This window comes from Mirounga angustirostris, unplaced genomic scaffold (genome assembly GCF_029215605.1).
Source record: "Mirounga angustirostris isolate CCGP_5_RB_7025 unplaced genomic scaffold, mMirAng1.0.hap1 SCAF_1, whole genome shotgun sequence".
Classification (NCBI taxonomy): domain Eukaryota; kingdom Metazoa; phylum Chordata; class Mammalia; order Carnivora; family Phocidae; genus Mirounga; species Mirounga angustirostris.
Window position 1 is genome coordinate 63,536,149 of NW_026991709.1, and position 23,132 is coordinate 63,559,280.

Consider the following 23,132-nt stretch of genomic DNA (forward strand, 5'->3'; position numbering starts at 1 on the left):
AAATGAATGTATGAATGCATAACAGGTAAGTGCAGTAGACAGAGGAACCAGGAAAGAAAGCGGGTGGGGGCAGAGAGAACGATGAAAGGGTGTAAGGTAGGAAAAGTAAAAAATCTCAGAGAATCATAATTGCTCTGATGGGGTAAACCAATCTCCTCAATTACTGCTTTCATCATTGCCACCATGATGCTGTCAAGGAAACCCAAAATAATTCTTTGAAGGTAGTAATAACTAGATAAATTAAGGCACTTTTTTTCTTCCTTTAAAAATTGAAAAAATAAACTTAGGTACTGTGGGAAGATAGTACCTAACTTAGAGGTATAAACGTCAGAAAAACATTGAAATTCCATCAGTACTCTGTATTCAGGACCCAAGTATTTTTAAATCTCCATATTTAATAAAAATCTCTGTGTAATTAAACATTCTATATAATATAAATATACAATATATAAAATATAATGTAACATACATGACATAAAAATAATATAATTAAAAATTCTACGATTTTAACCATATTACAGTATTTCTAGGATAGAAATCCCCAACCTGGTCCTTAGTTTTCTTATTTTGTTTGAAGACTAGGAAAACAAGGCACCAAGGCTATAGCATATTGTCACCCAAAAAGGGAAAATGGCAAAAAGCCCCAGTACTGATATTCTCAAGTAACTCACCAATGGGAGGGAAACGGAAGGGCAAAATTTGCCAAGGAATAAGGGAGTAGATTCTGAGACATGAATAGGTTGGAGGACAATCAACAGCATCAGCCTTCTCTACCACAAGTATGCATTTAGGAGGCAATGGACTTAATTTAGTATGAGATAGTCTAACTATACCGTATAATGGGAGAAGTACCTGGTAGAGACAAGAGATCTACATTTTAATCTTAGCTTTATTGTTCATTGTCTATGCCACCTTGAAAAAGACCCTAAATCTGTATGGTCTCAGTACTAAGACCAAATTGATCAAATAACTTATCATTCTTAGACTTTTCAGAGTAAAAGGAGGTCTTACTGAAATTATACCAGGACATTAGGTGTAAGCCGAGAACTGTGGGGAGCCTACTCAGTGTTACGTAGACATGAAATAATCATTTTCTTCTCACATGTGCTGAAACTTCTACTTCATACTCGGAATAAATGATTCTTGATTTAACTTGCTCTCAACGGTAAGTCCTATCCCATAAACGCTGGAGAAAAGCGAGAGGCCACTTGTGATAGTATTTTACACCCTTTCTCCACTTTCAGAACAAATCATTTAGGAAGCTTTAGAGAGTCACCAGAAGTGGAGAAACGGATGTGAAGATTATGTGTAAAAAGCAGAGAGAAGCAGAGTCCAAACAGGGCAGACAGGAGAGGAGACCAGAAAAGGACATGATCAGAGCAAGTGTGTAGAAGGATGGGCAGAAATAAATATGCTCAAGAGAAAAGTCGTATCATAAACAAAGCCAAGATGCCTGGAACATCCTGTCACTCACCTAAAACTGTGAGACCAGTGACCCCAATGTTTCTGCCCCCTCTGTCTGGAAGGTTATTGACCAAACACTGGTAGGTGCCTGTATCTGATAGTTGAGTGTTATTAATGAAGATAGAGACATTGGTGGCTGGCATGGTGCCTGTAAATCCTACCCTACCATGGAACCGGGGGGCACCATCAAACATCTGTCCACCCTGATACAGAATGACCTGAAAAAGAAAGCAAATAAATAAATAAGCCACTACACCCCCTTCTAGACACATAGCACATAACAATAACTAACTGGTAGATAGTAGACTGCACCAAACATTGGAATATTGTATTTCTCATCTTATAGCTGTCACCCGCTTTTTACTATAGCACCGTGCATAGGTATATTCTGGGATTTTAAATTCTCATATCCCAAGTTGGAATAACACTGTTCCCTTGTCTCAGTCATCACAATATAGATAATGTCTTGAATGCAATCTTACTCTCAGCCCGTAAATATTTTTATTCAAATAATTCCAAAATACAAAGTTTAGAAAATCAGCACTGCCATTCTCATGCTTACTAGGGTGACAAAATGATAGATCATAGTCATAGCCTGAATATAAATGAATGTCATAAAAGGGAAGAAGAGTTGTAGGTCTATGACTCTTCTTTCGTCAATTTCTATTATCAAAGTTAACTATTCATGAGACAGGACTCAGGATGGTGTTACAAAAAGCCTTGTGGGCTGAGAATGAAAACTTGGTTCTATTTCAGCTCTATCTGTAAATGTTTGAGTAACTACAGTCAAGTCTTTCCTTGCCTCCTGAAATGATAAGGTTGAATAAAATGATCTCAAAGGCTCAGTCTAATTATAATAAATTCCATGGTTTGAAGAAACAAAAAAAGCTCCTATTAAATATACATATTTGAATTCATATCAGAAAATTTAGCTTATCAGATTTTTTAGGCAGTAATAAGCTTACAGAAGCAGTAAAGCTTCATAACAGTAATAAATTATCTTTGGGAATAAAGGTATAATCATGATTACTATTCATTAATTTTCTGAGCATCATTTTCTGCAATGGTTAATACAAATTATGGGTCTTTTACCCGTAATTGGGTAGTAGCTTCTGTTTTCATGTACCCTAATTTATCTGAGACTCTTTGAGGCTGGCTAGTATGCCTGGCTGTGTTTATTTTAAAACACTTGTGAAATTAGCCAAATAAATCAAGTATTACTATCTAATTTTACTTCCTTAACATTATCACTGTCTCTAAAACACACCCTCATCCACCTGTGTCAGTGTTAGTCCCTTCCTGTCAAAGTGTACTTTGCTTTTTCTGTCTTGGTATTTCCTATCAGCAATGCCTTTTGATAAAATTCCAGGTTCCTACATAAAATTCTCAGAAGGAGTCCCTTGACGTCTGTTAAAAAAAAAAAAAGTCTCTTAAAAAGAGGATAATCTCTTCTGATAGTTGACTAATAACACAGGAGTAAGATTTAAAACAGCGCAGGCTCACTGAAAGTGCTACCTTATTCTAGAATCAAATAAGTACTCAGGATGGTTTTCTACCCACCTCTTCTGAAAAGATTAATGTTTGAGAGGTAGCATGGAAAGAAACAGAAGTACCTGCTCCGGCTGGTTAGCATTGGAGAGAGGAATGACCATCCAAATGACATTGAGGTTAATGAGGGCAGCGCTGGTAGTGAAGGTACAGGGCAGGACTGCCGTCTGGCCCCGGGCCACCTGGATACTCCCAGGGCTCTCGGAGACTTCCAGGGAAGCTGCGACACCTGCAGAGGAGAGAAGAAAGGTTATGGGCTCACCCTTTCCCAACAGACCAAACCTCTTGAGAAAAGGTTTGTGTGTTACATTATTAGGAATGTAAGCAGACTAACATGACAGTCTTACTGAACAACTATTGACCAATCACTGACTCAAAATAATAAAAATTGTTCATCCCTTTATCTCTTAGAAACCACAAATGAAAAATTTTAGCAACTACTTACTTTATTTTGTAAGAAAGGAAGTAGCTGGTATTTGGCCAGATTCAAATACAACATGGGAGAAGATGACTGATAGGGTTTGAGCAAAATTGCAATGGTGAGGAGGGATGAGAAATTGATTTTTTTAAGAGCATCATTACAATAGCACACTTAAAATTAAATGTTTACATATAAATCTAACAAAATATGTGTAAGATCTATATACTAAAAATTATAAAATGCTAATGAAAGGCACCAAATAAGACCAAAAATGGACAGATTTGCAGTGTTCATGGATTGGTAAATTCCATTCTCTCTAAAATGATCTATAGGGGCACCTGGGTGGCTCAGTTGTTAAGCGTCTGCCTTCGGCTCAGGTCATGGTCCCAGGGTCCTGGGATTGAGCCCCGCATCGGGCTCCCAGCTCCGCGGGAAGCCTGCTTCTCCCTCTCCCACTCCCCCTGCTTGTGTTCCCTCTCTCACTGTCTCTCTCTCTCTGTCAAATAAATAAATAAAATCTTAAAAAAAAAAAGATCTATAAAGTCAGAGCAATCCCAATCAAAATCCCAGCAGTCTTTTTGTAGCTATTTACTAATTCTAAAACACATGAAAAGGCAAAGAACTAGAATAGCCAAAATAATATTCAAAAATAAGAACAAATTCGGAGAATTCACACTATCTGATTTCAAAACTTGCTACAGAGCTATAGTCAAGACAGTGTGGAACTAGCATAAAGATAGACCACCAGATAAATGGCACAGGATTAAGAATTCTGAAACAAAGCCTTATATTTTTAGTAAAATGCTTTTCGACAAAGGTACAAGACAATTAAATGGGGGAAAATAGTCTTTTCAATAAATGGTGTTGGAACAATTCAATACTAATATGCAACAAAATAACTCAGACCCTTACCTCAAGCATACACAAAAATCAACTAAAAATACATCACAGACCTCAACATAAGAGCTAAAGCTATAAAACTTCTAGAAATAAACAGAGGAGAAAATCTTCGTGACTCTGGTTTAGTCAAAGAAGTCTCAGATAAGTCACCAGGACCATAAAGCATAAAAAGAAAACAAATAAAAAGTTGGATTTCATTACAATTTTAAAAACTTCTGTGCTTCAAAAGATTTAATTAAGAAAATAAAAAGCCAAGGTACAGGCTGGGAAAAAGTATCTGTAATTCACACATCTGATAAAGGACTCAAATATAGAATATATAGAGAACTATTACAACTCAATAATGAAAAGACAACCCAACATCAAAATGGGTAAAATACTGGAATAAACATTTTGAAAAAGTAATAAGCACATGGAAAGATGCTTAACATTATTACTCATTAGGAAACTGCGTATTAAAACCACAATAAGATACCATTACACGGCACTGGAATGGCTGTCATCAAGACAAAACCAAGTTTTTATAAGGATGTAGAGAAACTAGAATCCTCATTCATCACTGGTGAGAATGTAACATAACAACCCAGCAATTTCACCCCTAGGAATCTACCCAAGTACAGTGAAAATATACATCACACAAAGACCACGAATGTTCATGGTAGCATTACTGATATCACACCCCCACACAGAAATAATACAAATATCCATCAACTGGTTAGTGGACAAAAACAAAATGTGGTATACCCATACAGTGAAACATCACTCAGAAATAAAAAACCACAAGCTACTGATACAACATGGGTGAGCTTCTCAAAACCATTTTGCTAAATGTAAGAAGCCAGGCACGAAAGACTATATACTGTATGATTCTATTTACATGAAATGCCCAGAAAAGGCACATCTAAAAAGACAAGAAGCAAATCAGTGGTTGCATGGGGCTGGAGAGGAGGGACGAGGGATTGTTGCAAATACGTTCCATGGAACTTTCTAGGATAATGGAAAACTTCCAAAACTGGATTGTTAGATGGTTGTACAACTCTATAAATTTCCAAAAAATAACTGAATTTTAAATGTGTGAATTTTGTGGAATGTAAATTATACCTCAATAACACTGTTAAAATTCAAAAAAGAAAATAGTTATCTGCCAGAGCCAAATCCCGGGAAGTGAAAATCAACTGTTATCTCTTCTAAAAAGAATGCCTGTCCCCCTGGGACTACAGAACAGTATGGGACTAACAGGAGATTAAAATAGGCCAGGGAGATCCAACAGAGAAGCTATTCTAATCATGAAAAATACATTATGCCCATGGCGGTATCTCAAACTGTTTTACTTTGAAGTGATATTATCTTAATTCTCCAAAAAAAGTAACACAATAGCATACCAATATGATTACAATTAGTTTAAAGAAATAAATCTACATAACACCTTCCTTCTATAGAACCTCATGTTCTTCACATATAGTCTGGTGATTTCTCAGGATAAAATGTTTCATAAAATATGCCATCTGTGATAGGATACAAAGCAGTTGATAACATCAGGAAAAGTCTCTAGGGAAAATAATATTAGGGAAAGTCTCTAAGTTTCAAAAAGGAAAACTGAAAGAACCTCAAGTATTAAGAGGCAGACAGGGGAGGTTTATCATGGAACAGGCAATGAACCCGGGAATAAGCGATCTTAAAGGGTAGAAGAGGGTTAGGGGAGTGAGTCTGTTACAATGATTATAACAAATGCCACTGGAAATGGTTTTAAGAATAAGTGTAGAAGCCAAACTGGCAACCTTCTCCAAATAATCTCCAAGAAGTGAAGGGAATATGTTCCCTTTAAACCAGGGAGGATACTGTGTGCCCTCCACCCCCAATTCACTTATTTCAAGCTGAACTCACGCAACCTTTCATACAAACTTAAAAAAAAAAAAATGGCCAATGTAAACTGAGAACAAAAAAGAAAGATGTTGATGGGAAAACTACCAAAATGCAACAGGAATAAGTAAAGGAAGAGTAAACTCCTAGGCCAGGTGGGAGCTGAGGGAGAGGGAGATGGTCTGGCAGCGGAGAGCAGGCCCTGGGGTGGAAGAAGCTATCAAAGTTTGACTTCATCTCCTTCACGTTTCACAGAAGATGAACTCTGAAATCTCAAGTACTGAGTTGGCTATAGAAGAAATATTCGAGACGAGGGGGAGAGATCTAGTTTGAAATCTGGCACTTTCATCGGCTTAGCTGTGCGGCCCCAAGTACATCCCTTCATCTCTGATGCAGGGGCTTCATCTGTACCGTAGGGCTAACTGTTCCATCACATCAGCAAGAGGATATGACAAGGGCAGTATCAGATGCCAACAGCTGATGACAACCAGCACTGCAAGTACTGCTACCAGCACACGCTACATGCAATGCTGCCCATACACCTAGCCCCACAGTCAGCACTCTTTATACACATATGAGTACGCACATACGTGCACACACTCATTTCATCCACACCCCAATTCCTTTCCTTAGTAACCTCCTACTCATCCTTCCAAACAGCTCAAGTGTTACTTTTCACAAAAGAGCCTTTCCTGACCCCTCAGCCTAGGTCAGGGTCTCATAAGGCAATGTTCCTTCCATCTGAGCACTATCCAAACTTATAATCACACTTTCCTTAGTTTTCATCTTCATTTCATTTCATTATTTAACATATCTTCACCAGTATACTGTAAATACATTGAGAACCCCTTTATTTTTTTTTTATAATTATGTTGTTAGCCAACATACAGAACATCATTAGTTTCAGATGTAGTGTTCAATGAATCATTAGTTGCATGTAACACCCAGTGCTCATCACCACATGTGCCCTCCTTAGTACCTATATCACCCGGTTACTCCATCCCCCCACCCCACCCTTCTGTAACTCTCAGTTTGTTTCCTGGAATCCAGAGTCTCTCATGGTTTGTCTCCCTCTCTGATTTCTTCCCATTCAGTTTTCCCTACCTTCCCTGTTGTCCTCCATACTATTCCTTATGTCCCACATATGAGTGAAAGCAGATGATAATTGTCTTTCTCTGCTTGACTTATTTCACTTACAATAATCCCCTCTAGTTCCATCTATGTCCATGCAAATGGTATTCATCCTTTCTGATGGCTGGGTAATATTCCATTGTATATATGAACCATATCTTTATCCATTCATCTGTTGAAGGACTTCTCGGCTCCTTCCACAGTTTGGCTGTTGTGGACATTGCTGCTATGAACATTGGGGTGCATGTGCCCCTTCTTTTCATTACATCTGTATCTTTGGGGTAAATACCTAGTAGTGCAATTGCTGGGTTGTAGGGTAGCTCTATTTTTAACATCTTGAGGAACCTCCATACTGTTTTCCAGAGTAGCTGTACCAGCTTACATTCCCACCAACAGTGTAAGAGGGTTCCCCTTTCTCCACATCCTCACCAACATTTGTTGTTTCCTGCCTGGTTAATTTTTGTCATTCTAACTGGTGTAAGGTGCTAACTCATTGTGGTTTTGATTTGTATTTCCCTGATGGCTAGTGATGTTGAACATTTTTTCATGTGTCTGTTGGCCATTTGTATGTCTTCTTTGGAGAAATGTCTGTTCATGTCTTCTGCCCATTTCTTGACTGGATTATTTGTTTTTTGGGTGTTGAGTGTGATAAGTCCTTTATAGATCTTGAATACCAGCCCTTTATCTGTAATGTCATTTGCAAATATCTTCTCCCATTCTGTGGGTTGCCTCTTTGTTTTGTTGACTGTTTCCTTTGCTGTACAAAAGCTTTTTATCTTGACAAATTCCCAAAAGTTCATTTTTGCTATTGTTAACCTTGCCTTTAGAGACGTGTCTTGAAAGAATTTGCTGTGGCTGAGGTCAAAGAGGTTACTGCCTATGATCTCCTCTAGGCTTTTGATGGATTCCTGCTTCACATTGAGGTCTTTTACACATTTTGAGTTTATCTTTGTGTATAGTGTAAGAGAATAGTCCAGTTTCATTCTTCTGCATGTGGCTGTCCAATTTTCCCTTCTCTTTTATTGAGGAGACGGTCTTTTTTCCATTGGATATTCTTTCCTGCTTTGTCAAAAATCAGTTGACCATACAGTTGAGGGTCCATTTCTGGAGTCTCTACTCTGTTCCATTGATCTATGTGTCTGTTTTTGTGCCAATACCATGCTGTTTTGATGATCACAGCTTTGTAATCTAGCTTGAAGTCAGGCATTGTGATGCCCCCAGCTTTGGTTTTCTTTTTCAACATTCCCCTGGTGATTCAGGTTCTTTTCTGGTTCCATACAAATTTTAGGATTGTTTGTTCCAGCTCTGTGAAAAATGTCGATGGTATTTTGATAAGAATTTCACTGAGAGTGTAGATTGCTCTGTGCAGCATAGACATTTTCACAATGTTTATTCTTCCAATCCATGAGCATGGAATGTTTTTCCATCTTTTTGTGTCTTCCTCAATTTTTTTCACAAGTGTTCTGTAGTTTCTAGAGTATAGATCCTTTACCTCTTTAGTTAGGTTTATTCCAAGGTATCTTATGGTTTTTGGTACTATTGTAAATGGACTTGATTCCTTAATTTCTATTTCTTCAGTTACATTTTTAATGTATAGAAATGCAACTGATTTCTGTGCATTGATTTTGTGTCCTGCCACATTGCTGAATTGCTGTATGAGTTCTAGTAATTTGGGGGCAGAGTCTTTTGGTTTTTCCACATAAAGTATCATGTCATCTGTGAAGAGAGAGAGTTTGACTTCTTCTTTGCCAATCTGAATGGCTTTTATTTCTTTTTATAGTATGATTGCTGAGGCTAGGACTTCTAGTACTATGTTGAACAATAATGGTGAGAGTGGGCATCCCTGACGTGTTCCTGACCTTAAGGGAAAAGCTCTCAGTTTTTCCCCATTGAGAATGATATTTGCTGTAGGTTTTTCACAGATGGCTTTTATGATATTGAGGTATGTTCCCTCTATCCCTATACTTTGAAGAATTTTAATCAGGAAAGGATGCTGTATTTTGTCAAATGCTTTTTCTGCATCAATTAAGAGGATCATATGGTTCTTGTCTTTTCTTTTATTAATGTGCTCTATCACGTTGATTGATTTCCGAATATTGAACCACCCTTGCATCCCAGGAATAAATCCCACCTGGTTATGGTGAATAATCCTTTTAATGTACTGTTGGATCCTATTGGCTAAGATCTTGTTGAGTATTTTGGCATCCATGTTCATCAGGGATATTGGTCTGTAATTCTCCTTTTTGATGGGGTCTTTGTCTGGTTTTGGCATCAAGGTAATGCTAGTCTCACAGAACGAGTTTGGAAGTTTTCCTTCCATTTCTATTTTTTGAAACAGCTTCAGTAGAATAGGTATTATTTCTTCTTTAAATGTTTGATAGAATTCCCCTGGAAAGCCATCTGGCCCTGGACTCTTGTTTTTTGGGAGGTTTTTGATTACTGCTTCAATTTCCTTACTGGTTATTGGTCTGTTCAGGTTGTCTATTTCTTCCTATTTCAGTCTTGGTAGTTTACAAGTTGCCAAGAATGTGTCCATTTCTTCCAAGTTGCTTAATGTGTTGGCATACAGTTGCTAGTAATAATTTTTAATAATTGTTTCTATTTCCTTGGTGTTAGTCGTAAGCTCTCCCCTTTCATTTATGATTTTATTGATTTGGGTCCTTTCCCTTTTCTTTTGGATAAGTCTGGCGAGAGGTTTATTGATCTTAATTCTTTCAAAGAACCAGCTTCTAGTTTCGTTGATCTGTTCTGTTTTTCTGGTTTTTATTTCATTGATTTCTGCTCTAAACTTTATTATTTCTCTTCTCCTACTTGGGTTAGGCTTTATTTGCTGTTCTTTCTCCAGGGCCTTTAGGTGTAAGGTTAGCTTGTACATTTGTGATTTTTCTAAGTTTTTGAGAAAGGCTTGAATGACTGTTTTTCCCTCTTAGGACCGCCTTTGCAGTATCCCTTAGGTTTTGGACCAATGTATTTTCATTCTCATTAGTTTCAATGAATTGTTTAAGTTCTTCTTTAATTTCCTCATTGACCCAATCACTCCTTAGCAGGATGCTCTTTAACTTCCAAGTGTTTGAGTTCCTTCCAAATTTCTTCTTGTGGTTGAGTTCCAGTTTCAAAGCATTGTGTTCTGAAAATATGCAGGGAATAATCTCAATCTTTTGGTATCAGTTGAGACCTGATTTGTGACCCAGTATGTGGTCTATTCTAGAGAACGGTCCATGTGTACTCAAGAAGAATGAGTATTTTTTTGTTTAGGGTGGAATGTTCTGTATATATCTACGAATTCCATCTGGTCCAATGTGTGCTTCAGAGCTCTTGTTTCTTCGTTGATCTTCTCCTTAGATGATCTGTTCATTGCTGTGAGTGGAGTGTTGAGGTCTCCTACTATTAATGTATTATTATTGATATATTTCTTTATTTTTGTTATTAATTGGTTTATATAATTGGCTGCTCCCATGTTGGGGGCATAGATATTTACAATTGTTAGATCTTCTTGTTAGACAGACCCTTTAAGTATGATATAGTGTCCCTCTACATCTCTTACTACAGTCTTTGGTTTAAAATCTAATTTGTCTGACATGAGGATTGCTACCCCAGCTTTCTTTTGAGGTCCATTAGCATGGTAAATGGTTCTCCATCCCCTCATTTTCAATCTGGAGGTGTCTTTAGGTTCAAAATTAATCTTCTAGACAGCATATGGAGGGTCCTGCTTTTTTATCCAATCTGAAACCCTGTGTCCTTTCATGGGAGCATTCAGCCCATTTACATTCAGGGTAACTACTGAAAGATATGAATTTAGTAGCACTGTATTGCCTGTAAAGCCCCTGTTTCTATAGATTTTCTGTTTCTTTCTGGTCTATGTGATTTTTGGGGCCTCTCTTCACTTACTAAATCCCCCTTAATATTTCTTGCAGGGCTGGTTTGGTGGTCACACATTCAGTTTAGACTGCATCTCATTCATAGCATTTTTTAGTGTGGCTTGATTAGATCTCATTTCTGCTCTTAGAGATGCTATATTGTCACTAAATGCTTTTTTTCAAGCCTAGCTTTATGATTGCTATCCTGAATTCTATCTCTGCCATCTTCTCATGTCCATATGTCCAGTTCTGTGGCAGAGGACATTTTCTCTGTTTCTTTTCTTTGTTGAGAGTTCCTCCTCCTAGTCATTCTGTCAAGGGATGGTTGAGTGAATGAGCAGAGTCCAAAATATCAACCAACACCCAAGCAAGATGCACCCTAGCAAAATCTGGAGTGGTCAGAAGCCACCACCACCAAACAAAGCCAAAATGAAACACAAGAATAAAATTTAAAAATTAAAAAAAAATTTTTTTAAGGTGGGGGAGGGACAAGGGTGCTGTAATCTCTCTCAATGTGGACAAAGCAGGGTGTTTCAGTTGTTCCTGGGTGTATTTTGGTCTGTGTGTTAGAAGACACTACATCCCAAAATTACAAGGAAAGTAAAACATGTATTTATATAAAGGTAAAATTGAATAGAGTGAAAAAAGGACTAAAATAAAGCCTATATCTATAAAAAATATATGTGTGAAAAAAATAAAAGTTAAAAAGCGACTATGAGATATAAGTTGATATAATAAACATCTAGTTGAAATGAGAAGGTAAAAAGGAAAAAAAAAAACAGAAAAAGTATAAGAAAAAGAAAAAAAGGAGAATTTTTATCTGGGAAAAATAAACAAGTCGTGAGGCCACACCTGGAGCTCAATATACAATTTTCCCCTGGCATTGGGATTTTACAGGCTTATGGGATCCATAGGATTGTCGTCCACCCATTCTTCCAGCCTGTCTTCTGGGGGAGGGGCCTGCCGTGCCGTTTCTCAGGTAACCCTGCCGGTGCGGAGCTGCCCCGCCCCCCGGCAGGGGGATGGGCTCTGTGGAAACGGGTCCTCTATGTGGCTTTTGTTCCCTGGGGGCTTTCCACGCCTCTTCAGAGGATCAGACCAAAAATGGCTGCAGCCAAACCTCTGGCCCAGAGCAGAAAATTCGCAGTCTGGCCTCTTCAATAAACCCTCCAGGACAAACAGTCTCCACTTCTGTATGCACCGCCGAAAACCGCAGTCTCCCACAGTGCGTGCCCACAGCAGCTCTCTCAGAGATCATCCCAGGGGTCCCGGAGTGCCACCACCCTTAGAGATTCTAAAACCGCAAGCAGCCGCCGGCTTACGCGCATCCCCGAAGCTCCTGGATCATGCCTGGGTGCTGCTCTAAAGTCCATTCTGGCCGCTACCAGAAGCTCTGGCGAGGTTTTCCCGGTCACAGGCACAAGTTCCAGATTTTTTCAGGCTGCTCAAGAGAAGGGCAATTGCGTTTATGGTTATTGGAGCTCAGAGTCCCTTCCTGGGCTCACTGACCATAACCTGCTTCCTGGCTCCACAACTCAAGCACTCTACCAGTTCAGGAACCCCTTTTTGCTCTGTGGTTTCTCATATCCCAAGTCCACAATACCCTACCTAGAATTCTGCCTTTTCATTTCCAGAGCCCCTTTCAGAGAGCGCTGTCTCTCACTAGAGCAGATTTCTAAGAGTTCCAATTTCGCGCTCTGGTGTTATATCACTTTCCAGGAGCCAGCTTATGGAGGCTCCCTCCCCCTTCTGTTTATCTTCCAGTATCTCCCCACAGATTCATGACTCCGCACATCTTACCTTGCAAAAAGCAGTCGCTTTTTTGCTTGTAGAGATCCAAATATATATTCTTACATCTCAGGCTGATGTCGTGGGTTGAGTTCAAAATGATTTGATAGATATCCAGCTAAATTCAGGGGACCAGTTGAAACAGGGTCTCCTACTCCTCCCTCTACCATCTTGCTTCCTCCGAGAACTCCATTATTTTAAGAACTTAATAAAGAACGCAATAAATACATCTTACTGAATTGATCGAATTCAATTCCTTCAGTTTCCACATAAAAGACTACATACAGTATCTGTCTAGTCTTGCCAAAGGTCTTCAGGTTAGAACCTGTGTCTTCTGACTTCCAATACAGTATGTATTGTACTATGTCAAACTCTTCCACAGATCATATCTCAGAAAATAAATGACAATGTTATCACTTCTATTACGATTAGAGTGAAGGGTTACTTCCTTACCAATAAAACTGATACTGAGCAATAGAAGCTCAATTTACTTATAAATACATCTCTTCTACTCTCAGTCTCTTTTAGATAGAAACATCTAACATAAAAAGGCTGTTACGTTCTTTAGCTACCAGAATTCTCTATGGAACAGAATTTTAAAAGAAGGTCATCCAAGACCCTACATCATCATCTATTAGGATATCAGATACCAAAGCAAGTTGTACAATACACTAGCCTAAAGGACTCATGTAAAGAAAAGGGTTGAAAACCGGCTATCTAACTTTCAGAACTACACCGTGAATAAAGAGGTCAGGAGTGAACATCTGCAGAGAGACTTTGAGGAGGCTTCCTTGTTAGAGCTTGGTGAGCTACAAGTCCCAGCTCTTTCCCACCCAACAACAAGGCCTATATTCCTGGAATATGTCAGGGCCAAGAACATCTGAGAGTTCCCAATGGATCAGATGTGAAAACAAGAAGAGCTGGTGCAGGGCCACCTTTGATTCTGTCCTATGAGGGCTGGCTGATGAGACCTCACTAGAAGGAAGCTGCGGGTAGACCTCTGAATTCCTAGAGGGTGGATCACTGGCATTCTGGAAACTACACATATATTTCCGTCTATTAATTGAGATTTTTCTGGTTTTGCTTTATTTCTAAACTCAGAGTGAACAGAAAAGTTGTGTAACCTGCTTAAGTTTTCACGTAGGAAAAGGAGAACTGGATCTTGAATAAATTTAAAGAAATCTGGAAGACAAAGCTGCTTTGGGATTGTGTCTCAGAATTCCTATTTAACATACTGACTAAACTGAGTACAATTGAAAATTTCTTAGAAAGAGTAAGAAGGAGAGAAATGGGTATTTTTCACATTTTAAATGATCAATTTTTTCTATCTTATTAAAGAAACAACTAAAAACCCCATTTCCTTTTAGAGTATATATATTTCCATGTTTGAAATTCTAGGCAGGAATTTAAACTTTAATGCTAAATATTAGATTAAAAATTCATTTAAAATACCTTACAATTTGCAATATTTACATGAGAAATGCGTAATTTAAGAGCTCGTTTGGCAACATTTTTCAGGCTTACATCTTTTCTTAGTACTCTCACCCAAGAAAAATTAAGTCAACTCATGAATTCTGAATGACGCTAAGCAATTAAATAAGAAAGACATAAAGCACATGGCCCTGTTTCCTCTGAGGAGCCGAAATCATAAATAACAGTTGTCTATACTCTTTCTTTAGGCCCCTGTTTCCCAAGATTTAAAGCCAAAAGAAATTCACACTTTTCTCAGACCAAGAATTACCCATTAGAGGAAAAGAAACTGGCAGCACAGAATCCTCAAAAATCCTAAGAGGGATCATCCACACTACACTATAGCCAAGAGAACAAAGGACATTTTACAGTGACCTGCAGACTCAGGGAACATGAAACATCCCTAGCAAATCCATCAGAGCCAGAACACCTGAAGTTCAGGAGGAGGACTGGCACAAGCAATCCAACTGTGATTTCAAAATACTGATGTCTATGGAGCATGTACTCATGTTTCAGGATCAGCCCAACTGCCAGGCTACTTCCCTTTGAGAATACAGTCAGCAAAGGATCAAAAGGATGTGATGGTATTTTGGGAGGACTATGTTGCCCTGTCACCCAAAATATTAATATCAGCAGTCACAAAATGCTAATTGGCTTATATGATTCCCCTGTGATTTCGTAAGTGCTGTTTCTTACATATAAAAAAAATGTAATATAAAATTCATTTAACCCATGCAAATTCAGTTCTGTAGTTCCAGGAGACTAAAATAAATTTCAAAAAATAAAAATTCTACACTCCTCGTTTTCTAAAGGAAACTATGGAATAGCACAGATCTTTAATATTGCAGTGATTTTTAAAACAAATCACTTTCCCTTCATACTGTAAGCAAATGCTAATTAGATGAAATAATCTACTATTATAATTGTTATTATATGATTTTTTAAAACTGCCATCTGAACTAAAAAATAATGTTTGTGTTAGTTGACATTAAATTATATTTTGGCCATCAACACAGTACTAAACTAAATGAAGAGTAACTATCTGGTTAATTTGATCAATGTAGATGGCTTTATTATACACTGGTCATCTACATTAATCAATTTGTAGGATCACTGCCAAATCTCTACTTCATTTGATGCCGTATCAAATGATATACTTTATTGTTGGTATACAAAGGAAAGCTACTGTAAAAATTATATATCCTTATCTTCTGGTTAAAGCAGGGAATACTCCTACATAGTCTATGACTCATGGCATTGCAGTCTTGTATTTTCATGGTTTTATGGCTCCCCTTCAGGTATTATTACAGTGCCTTCTCATTAACTTCTCCTTTTCAACCACAAACATTCCTTAGGGACCATACCAAGGGCAAACAGCATGCCAGGAGACCTAGGTATTGAAATTATTTCCTCAGAGCAGACCCCGAGATGAGACAGAGGGAGCCCAAAGCCCTGTACTGAACCAATGCTCATGGTCTACATTATCACTCCCCTTTGTCACTTTGCAAATAATCAAAAAGTATATACATCTGCCTACTTGGCCCCTTCATGCCATGCCATATCTATTATGTGAGTGATATACTCAACAAGAGCTCCTAACACTTGAGGTGAACTTGATCAGAATCCTCTACAGCAAGTCTCCCATTATTACTGACCTCTCCTGATTTCATATATGGCTTAGGGAATAGGTATTTAAGAATTCTCTTACAGGGGTGACCACAGCCTGGCAAGGCGACAGATCATTTACATACACATTTTGTTTGGCCAATATTATATGACTCAAAGTTTTTCAATACTTTGAATTACTTACAATTAAATAACACAAAACTCTAATAGATTACCACTTACCTTGAAAAACTGTAAACGTTAGTAAGGGCCTGCATTTCACATGATAATTAGTGCTGCCCCGGTTAGACAAAGCATGAGCTCTCCTCCACATTGCCAGAATCCCCACAATCCCCAAACCCCTATTACTCTACAATATGGCCCACTTTACTTAGTTAGGATACCTGCCTGACTCCTGTGGGCATCTGTGTTTGCAAACCCTTTTGTAAAACTAAGTGAGTAATGTGATTATAATTAAGTGTTTAAAGAAGCAAGACACAAAAGCAGAACCAGGTTTTGCAATGTTATGATGGGACATGATATTATGACAGCACCAAGCTAGAAAAATACCAATCATAGTTGGAGATTGGAACACTCTTCTGTCATTAACAATGACATAGAACAAATTCACAGAATAGATAAAAGTCAGTAAAAAAAATCAGTAAAATACAGAAGACCTAAACACTACCAATAAATAATTTAACATAACTGAGATTTTTAGGACACTCTACTCAACCTCATGGAATGCACATTATTTTCTAGCATACAACATTCACCAAGATAGACCATATTCTGAGTTACAAAATAAACTTTAATGAATTTAAAAGAATTAAAATCATACAAAGAATGTGAATTAAATTAGAAATTCAATGATAGAAACAAACCTAGAAAATCACCAAATATTCATGAAAATCCACTTCTAAATACCTCACTTCAAAGGTGAAATTACAAGGAAAATCAGAAAATATTTTGAATTACATGAAAATGAACATGCAACATATCAAAATTTATGAGAAACAAGCACTACTTAGAGAAAAAATAGTAGCATCTAAATGCTCATATAAAAAGAAGACTTATAATCAACAATCCAAACATACACCTTACGAAAGTAGAACAAGGGATGCCTGGGTGGTTCAGTTGGTTAAGCATCTGCCTTTGGATCAGGTCATGATCCCAGATTTCTGGGATCAAGTCTTCATCAGGCTCCTTGCTCAGTGGGGAGTCTGCTTCTCCCTCTGCCCCTCCCCCCCCCGCTCATGCTCACGCGTGTGCTCTCTCTGACAAATAAAATCTTTTTAAAAAAGAAAGTAGAACAAATTAAATCAAAAGCAAATCACAAGAAGAAAAAGTATTAAGAATAGAATTCAGTGAAAATAATAGAGTAAATCAATGAAATCAAAAGCTGCTTCTCTTAGAAGGTCAATAAAATTGATAAATCTCTAACCAAACTGCTCAAGAATGAAAAAGAGAAGATACAAATATTAAAGAAGGGACATAACTACAGATACTAAAGACAGTGAAAGAATAATGAAGGGATATTATAAATAACTTTATGCTAACATATTTGGTAACACAGATGAAATGAGCAAATACCCTGAAAGGCACAAAATGCCAAAGCTCACTCTAACAGATATAGATGGCCTGAAGAGCCCTTGGACCATTAAAGAAAATTAATTTCATTTGTAGTTCAAAATCCCCCCCACCAAGATAACACCAGGCCCAAATAGCTTCATCAGTGAACTCTGCCAAACATTTAATGAAAAAATAATGCCAATTCTATATATAAATTCTTCCAGATAAAAAAACCCTCAATTTATGAGGCTAGCTAACATTACCCCAATACCAAAATCCAACAAAGACAATACATGCAAAGAAAATTACAGACTAACATCCCCTCTAAACATAGACATAAAAGTCCTTAAAATATTAGCAAATTGAATCCAGCAATATACAGAAAGAACTAATCATGACAGGGCGCCTGGGTGGCTCAGTTGGTTAAGCGACTGCCTTCGGCTCAGGTCATGATCCTGGAGTCCCAGGATCGAGTCCCGCATCGGACTACCTGCTCAGCAGGGAATCTGCTTCTCCCTCTCCCGCTCCCCCCTCTTGTGCTCTCTCTCTCTCTCTCACTCTCTCTCTCAAATAAATAAATAAAATCTTTAAAAAAAAAAAAGAATTAATCATGACAAAAGTAATGTTTATCCCAGGAATGCAAGGCTCACTCAATATTTGAAATCAATATAACTTACGTATCAACATACTAAAAAAGAAAACTATATATATAATTTTTTTCAATAGGCACAGAAAAATTGACAAAAATCAGTATCTAGGGGCACCTGGGTGGCTCAGTCAGTTAAGCATCTGCCTTTGGTTTAGGTCATGATCCCAGGGTCCTGGGATCCTGCCCCACACGGAGCTCCCTGCTCAGTGGGGAGTCTACTTCTCCCTCTCCCTCTGCTCCCCCCACCCATGCACACACATTCTCTTTCTCTCTCTCTCTCAAATAAATAAAATGTTTTTTTAAAAAATGAGTATTCATTATAAAATATTCATTTTAAAAACTCTCTTCAAACAAGAGAAGGAACTTCCACAAACTGGTAACAAACATCCACAAAACAAAACAAAAAAACAGCTAATATCATATTAATGATAAAAAGACACTTTTACTAAATGGCTAAAGTTGCTTTCTTCTTACGATCAGAAACAAGGTAAGAATGCCTGCTCTCACCAGGTCTATTCTTGGCCATTGCAGCTAAGGCAAGAATAAGGGGGAAAAGGCATATAAATTGGAAATTAAAAAAAGTAAAATTGTATTTATCTGCAGATAACACAACCCTACAAGAAAGCAACAAATTCTAATTAATAGCAAGGTTGCAGAAGTCAAGGTCAATATACAAAAAAATATACAAAAATGTTTTTACACAATAGCAAAGAAATTTTGAAAATTAAAAATTTTAAATAATACCACTTATAATAGCATCAAAAGACAAAACATTTAAGGATAACTTTAATGAAATATCTGTAAGATCTATATAATGAAAATTACAAAACTTTTCTGAGAGAAATTAAAGGACCTAAATAAATGAAGAGATAAAACACAGCCATTAATCAAAAGACTTAAATACTGTTAGATATCAAGTCTCCCAAAGTCATCTACTGATTTAGTACAATTCTAATCAAAATTCCAGTGAACTGTTTTGTAGAGATAGTCAAAATGCTTATAAAATATATGTGTAAAAGCAAAGGTTAAAACAGCAAAATTTTGAAGGGCACCTGGGTGGCTCAGTTGGTTAAGCATCTGACTCTTGATTTTAGCTCAGGTCATGATCTCAGGGTCATGAGATGGAGTCCCACACTTCAGTGGGGAGTAGGTTTGAGGATTCTCTCCCTCTGCCCCCACCCCACACTCATTCTCTACAATAAATAAATAAATCTTTTTTAAAAATAGCAAAACTATGAAAAGGAAAAAAAGTTTGAGGACTTGTCATATCCAATTTTAAAATGTACTATAATGCAAGGTAGCCAAGATAGTGTGATATTGGCACAGAACAAACTTAGAGAGTCCAGAAATAGATCTACACGTATATGGCCAATTTATTTCCAACAAAGATGTCACAGATGTTCAGTGGGAAAGGATACTGTTTTCAAAACACAGAGATAGAATGTTGGACCTACAAATACAAAAATATTAATTTACCTTTACCTTATACCTTTATATAAAAGTTAACCTGAAATGGATCAAACAGTTAAGTATAAGAGTAAAAACTATAAAATTTCTAGAAGGAAACACAGGAGAAAGTCCCTATGACTCTGAATTAGGAAAATACTTCTTAGGATACAAAATGCATCAGTTATTTTTAAAAATAATAAATTAGACATTCAAAATTAATAATTTCTTGTTTTCAAAAGATACTATTAAAAAAATAAAAATACCAGCCATATTTTGGTAGAAATTAATTTCAAAACACATCAGGGGGGCACCTGGGTGGCTCAGTCAGTTAAGCGTCTGCCTTTGGCTCAGGTCATGATCTCGGGGTCCTGAGATGGAGCCCAGCATCAGGCTCCCTGCTCAGTGGGGAGTCTGCTGCTCCCTCTCCCTCTGTGTGCACTCTCTCTCAAATAAATAAATAAACTTTAAAAACACAAACACACACATCAAGGACTTGTATTTATAATACAGAAACAGCTCCTACAATTCAATAAGAACCTAATTTTTTTTTTGAGAGGGGGAGAGAGAGAGAGGGAGAGAAAGAAGGGGAGCATGCTTGTGAATGGTGAGGGGTGGGGAGAGGGAGAGAGAGAACCCCAAGCAGCCTCCACACCCAGCACAGAGCCTGACATGGGTTTCGATCTCATGAACCTGAGATCATGACCTGAGCCGGAATCAAGAGTGGGATGCTTAACCGAATGAGCTACCTAGGCACCCCAAGAAACCAATTTTTTAAAGGCAGCACAGAAAACATACAAATGAGTAATAAGAACATGAAAAGATGTGCAACTTCATTAGTCAACAGAGAAATTAAAACCACATTGAGATATCACCTCAATGAGTTAAATTAAACTGACTGACAATACCAAGTGTGGACAAGAATGCAGAGTAACTCAAACTTCTACAGCTTTCTAGAGGGACTGCGAAGTGATGCAGATCTTTGGGGATATTTTCACAGTTTCTAGGTTAAGTAAACACTTAACCATACTAACCAACAATTGCAATCCCAGGTATTCATCAAGAGATGTAAAACCACAAAAACACCTATATGCAAATTTTCATAGCATCTTTATTCACACTAGCCAAAAAACTGGAAATCCAAATGTCCATCAACTTACAGATGAATAAAACAACTGTAGGAAATTACTCATCAACAAAAAGGGACAAACTACTGACAAATGCGACACAGATAAATATCAAAGGCAGTATGCTAAGTGAAAGAACCCAGAAACAAAAGACTACAGACGATAGGTATCCGTTTTTTAAAAATTCTATATTACAGAAAAGATAAAACTGCAGCAGCAAACCCATCCGTGGTTGGCGGGAGGAAAGCGGAGGCAGAGAGGGGGGCAGGCAGGGAGAAGGACCGCGTGCAGCATGAGTGGAGTCTTTGGGGGTGACAGAAATCTTCTACATCACAACTGTGGTGGTGATTAGAAGACTGTAAACATTGGTCAAAACTCAACAAACTGTACATCTAAAAGGGGGCAGATATTGTATATAAATTGTACCTCAATCTGATCTTTTCTTTAATTAAAAAAAAGGATGTTGGGAAGCTCTCAGCATCATTGAAATGGCTAAGGAAACAAGCTCAAGGATAAACTTCCACGAAAATATCCAAAACTATGCTGTAGAATGGGCTTGATGAGAAAACTGCTGCAGCTGTCCCTGTCACCAAACCCTAAGTGCGAGGACCCTACTGCAGTGACTAATGAGGTCAGCTCTCTATCTGGCACTCAGCCCTGCAACACCATCACCCTCCAAAGCCATACCCTTCTGCAGCTATCCGTGAGGCTCAGTCCAGAGCCCATTTCTCACACTGTCCTCTTCCAAATCATGGTCTCACCTCTGTGCATCTGACTAGAGAGCCAAAGTCTAAGCTACAAAAGAGGCTGGAAATTTGAGTTCACACTTCTAACAGTGGGAAGTGGACACATGACATAAGAATTTCTCCAAACATAGAAATACTATTCAAAATAGGATAGCCGGACAGTAACAGGACAAACAGTAAGTGAAAACATTAAAGGCTGTTTCTTTCACTCTTTTCCCCTTCTCCTTCTGAGCCTATCTTGGTCAAACCCGCTCTCGTTCCTGCCCTCACAGACTTCTGCAAGGTGGAAAGCTGAAACTACTGAAGACAACAGGCTTCCTGTCTCTAGTGAAAGCCTGCACTTGGCGAGGAAACTATGCTGGGGGAGAGGAGCTGGGAGGGCCCCCCTCCACACTTGCGAGAGGAGAGAGAGGGCTCCTGGGAAGGGCATGGAAGCTGGCCAAGGTCCTGGAGAAGAGGACCAAGGGAAAGAGCAGTGCTTCAAAGAGGATGGCTGCTCTGGACATCAGGCCCCATCCTTCCGAGGCTCCTTCTGCTCTGTGAGCACAGAGGCTGCAGGGCAAGACTTCAAAGGACCCTGGTGGTTCAAATGAGAGGAATGTAGTAACTACTGCATGGAAGACCAGAGGGGTCCCCCGTGTTTTGGGTCTTTAGGAGACCTTGCTCTGTGTGTGGGGGGGGGGGGTCCCAGTAACAACTGATAGTAAATTTCCTGCCACAATGGTAAGAAGAGCTTCAGATTTGTATTCAACTGGACCTGAAGAAAGTAGATGAATGGACAAACCTCATAAACCTCTGTGGGTCCTAGGAATGATAAGCATAATTTTAAAATAAGTCTAATGCCCTAAGGATTATATGAAGGACTTTAAAAAAAAATCTCTGCACTTTCAAATTTCAGAAATCCCTGTCCAGAGACAGGGCAGGGCATGGGGAGAGAAAACTGACATTCCGTGGGCTATGTTTTCAGTGTTTCAGGATTGCCATTTATTACAGGGGTAACCCTCTGGCCAAATCTCAACTTGCCAGTGACTAGCCATTTTCAGGGGGGGGAAAAATCAAAATTCTTTGTTGTTTAGTTTTCTGAAGAACTTCTGAATATCTAGGTTTTTAACCAGGACAATGACTAGGGTAGGAAGAATGTACCTTTCTTCCCTGGCTTCAGTTTTGTTTGGTTTTCTAAAGAAATTACAGAGTACTTTATATTTTGGTAGGCCTTTCTGACATCATGACACTACAGCTGAAGGCCAGTATCAGTCTGGTTAGCAAACTGAAGATTTATACTGGGAAATGCTAACTAGAGCTTTCAGATGGTGAAAGGCCAAATAAATGGCCTCTACTGTTAAATACAACCATATACTCTCAACTTCACCACCTGGTTGAACACAGCTCCACTAGGCTATAATGAGCAAGCGCCAGTTGTTTAATGAAGCATTCACGTGATAAAAGAGGCTAAATCAACAAGTAGAGTTATTTATGAATAAATAAAGCCATCTGAAACCATCAGGAAGGATGTTATATTCTGAAACCAATTAAATTCTTTTTTAAAAA

The 23,132-nt window shown here is 38.2% G+C and overlaps 1 protein-coding gene across 3 annotated transcripts in view; it reads right to left on the bottom strand.

Moving 5' to 3' along the window:
- IGSF11 (immunoglobulin superfamily member 11) overlaps positions 1-23,132 on the bottom strand; it is a 206,243-nt gene that overhangs the window by 18,648 nt on the left and 164,463 nt on the right. For all 3 annotated transcript variants that reach the window (XM_064593545.1, XM_064593552.1, XM_064593537.1), the window contains 2 exons: positions 3,078-3,241; positions 1,475-1,682 (listed from right to left, as the gene is read on the bottom strand). In XM_064593545.1, the coding sequence (XP_064449615.1) occupies positions 1,475-1,682; positions 3,078-3,241 (372 nt within the window). The remainder of the gene's footprint in view (positions 1-1,474; positions 1,683-3,077; positions 3,242-23,132) is intronic.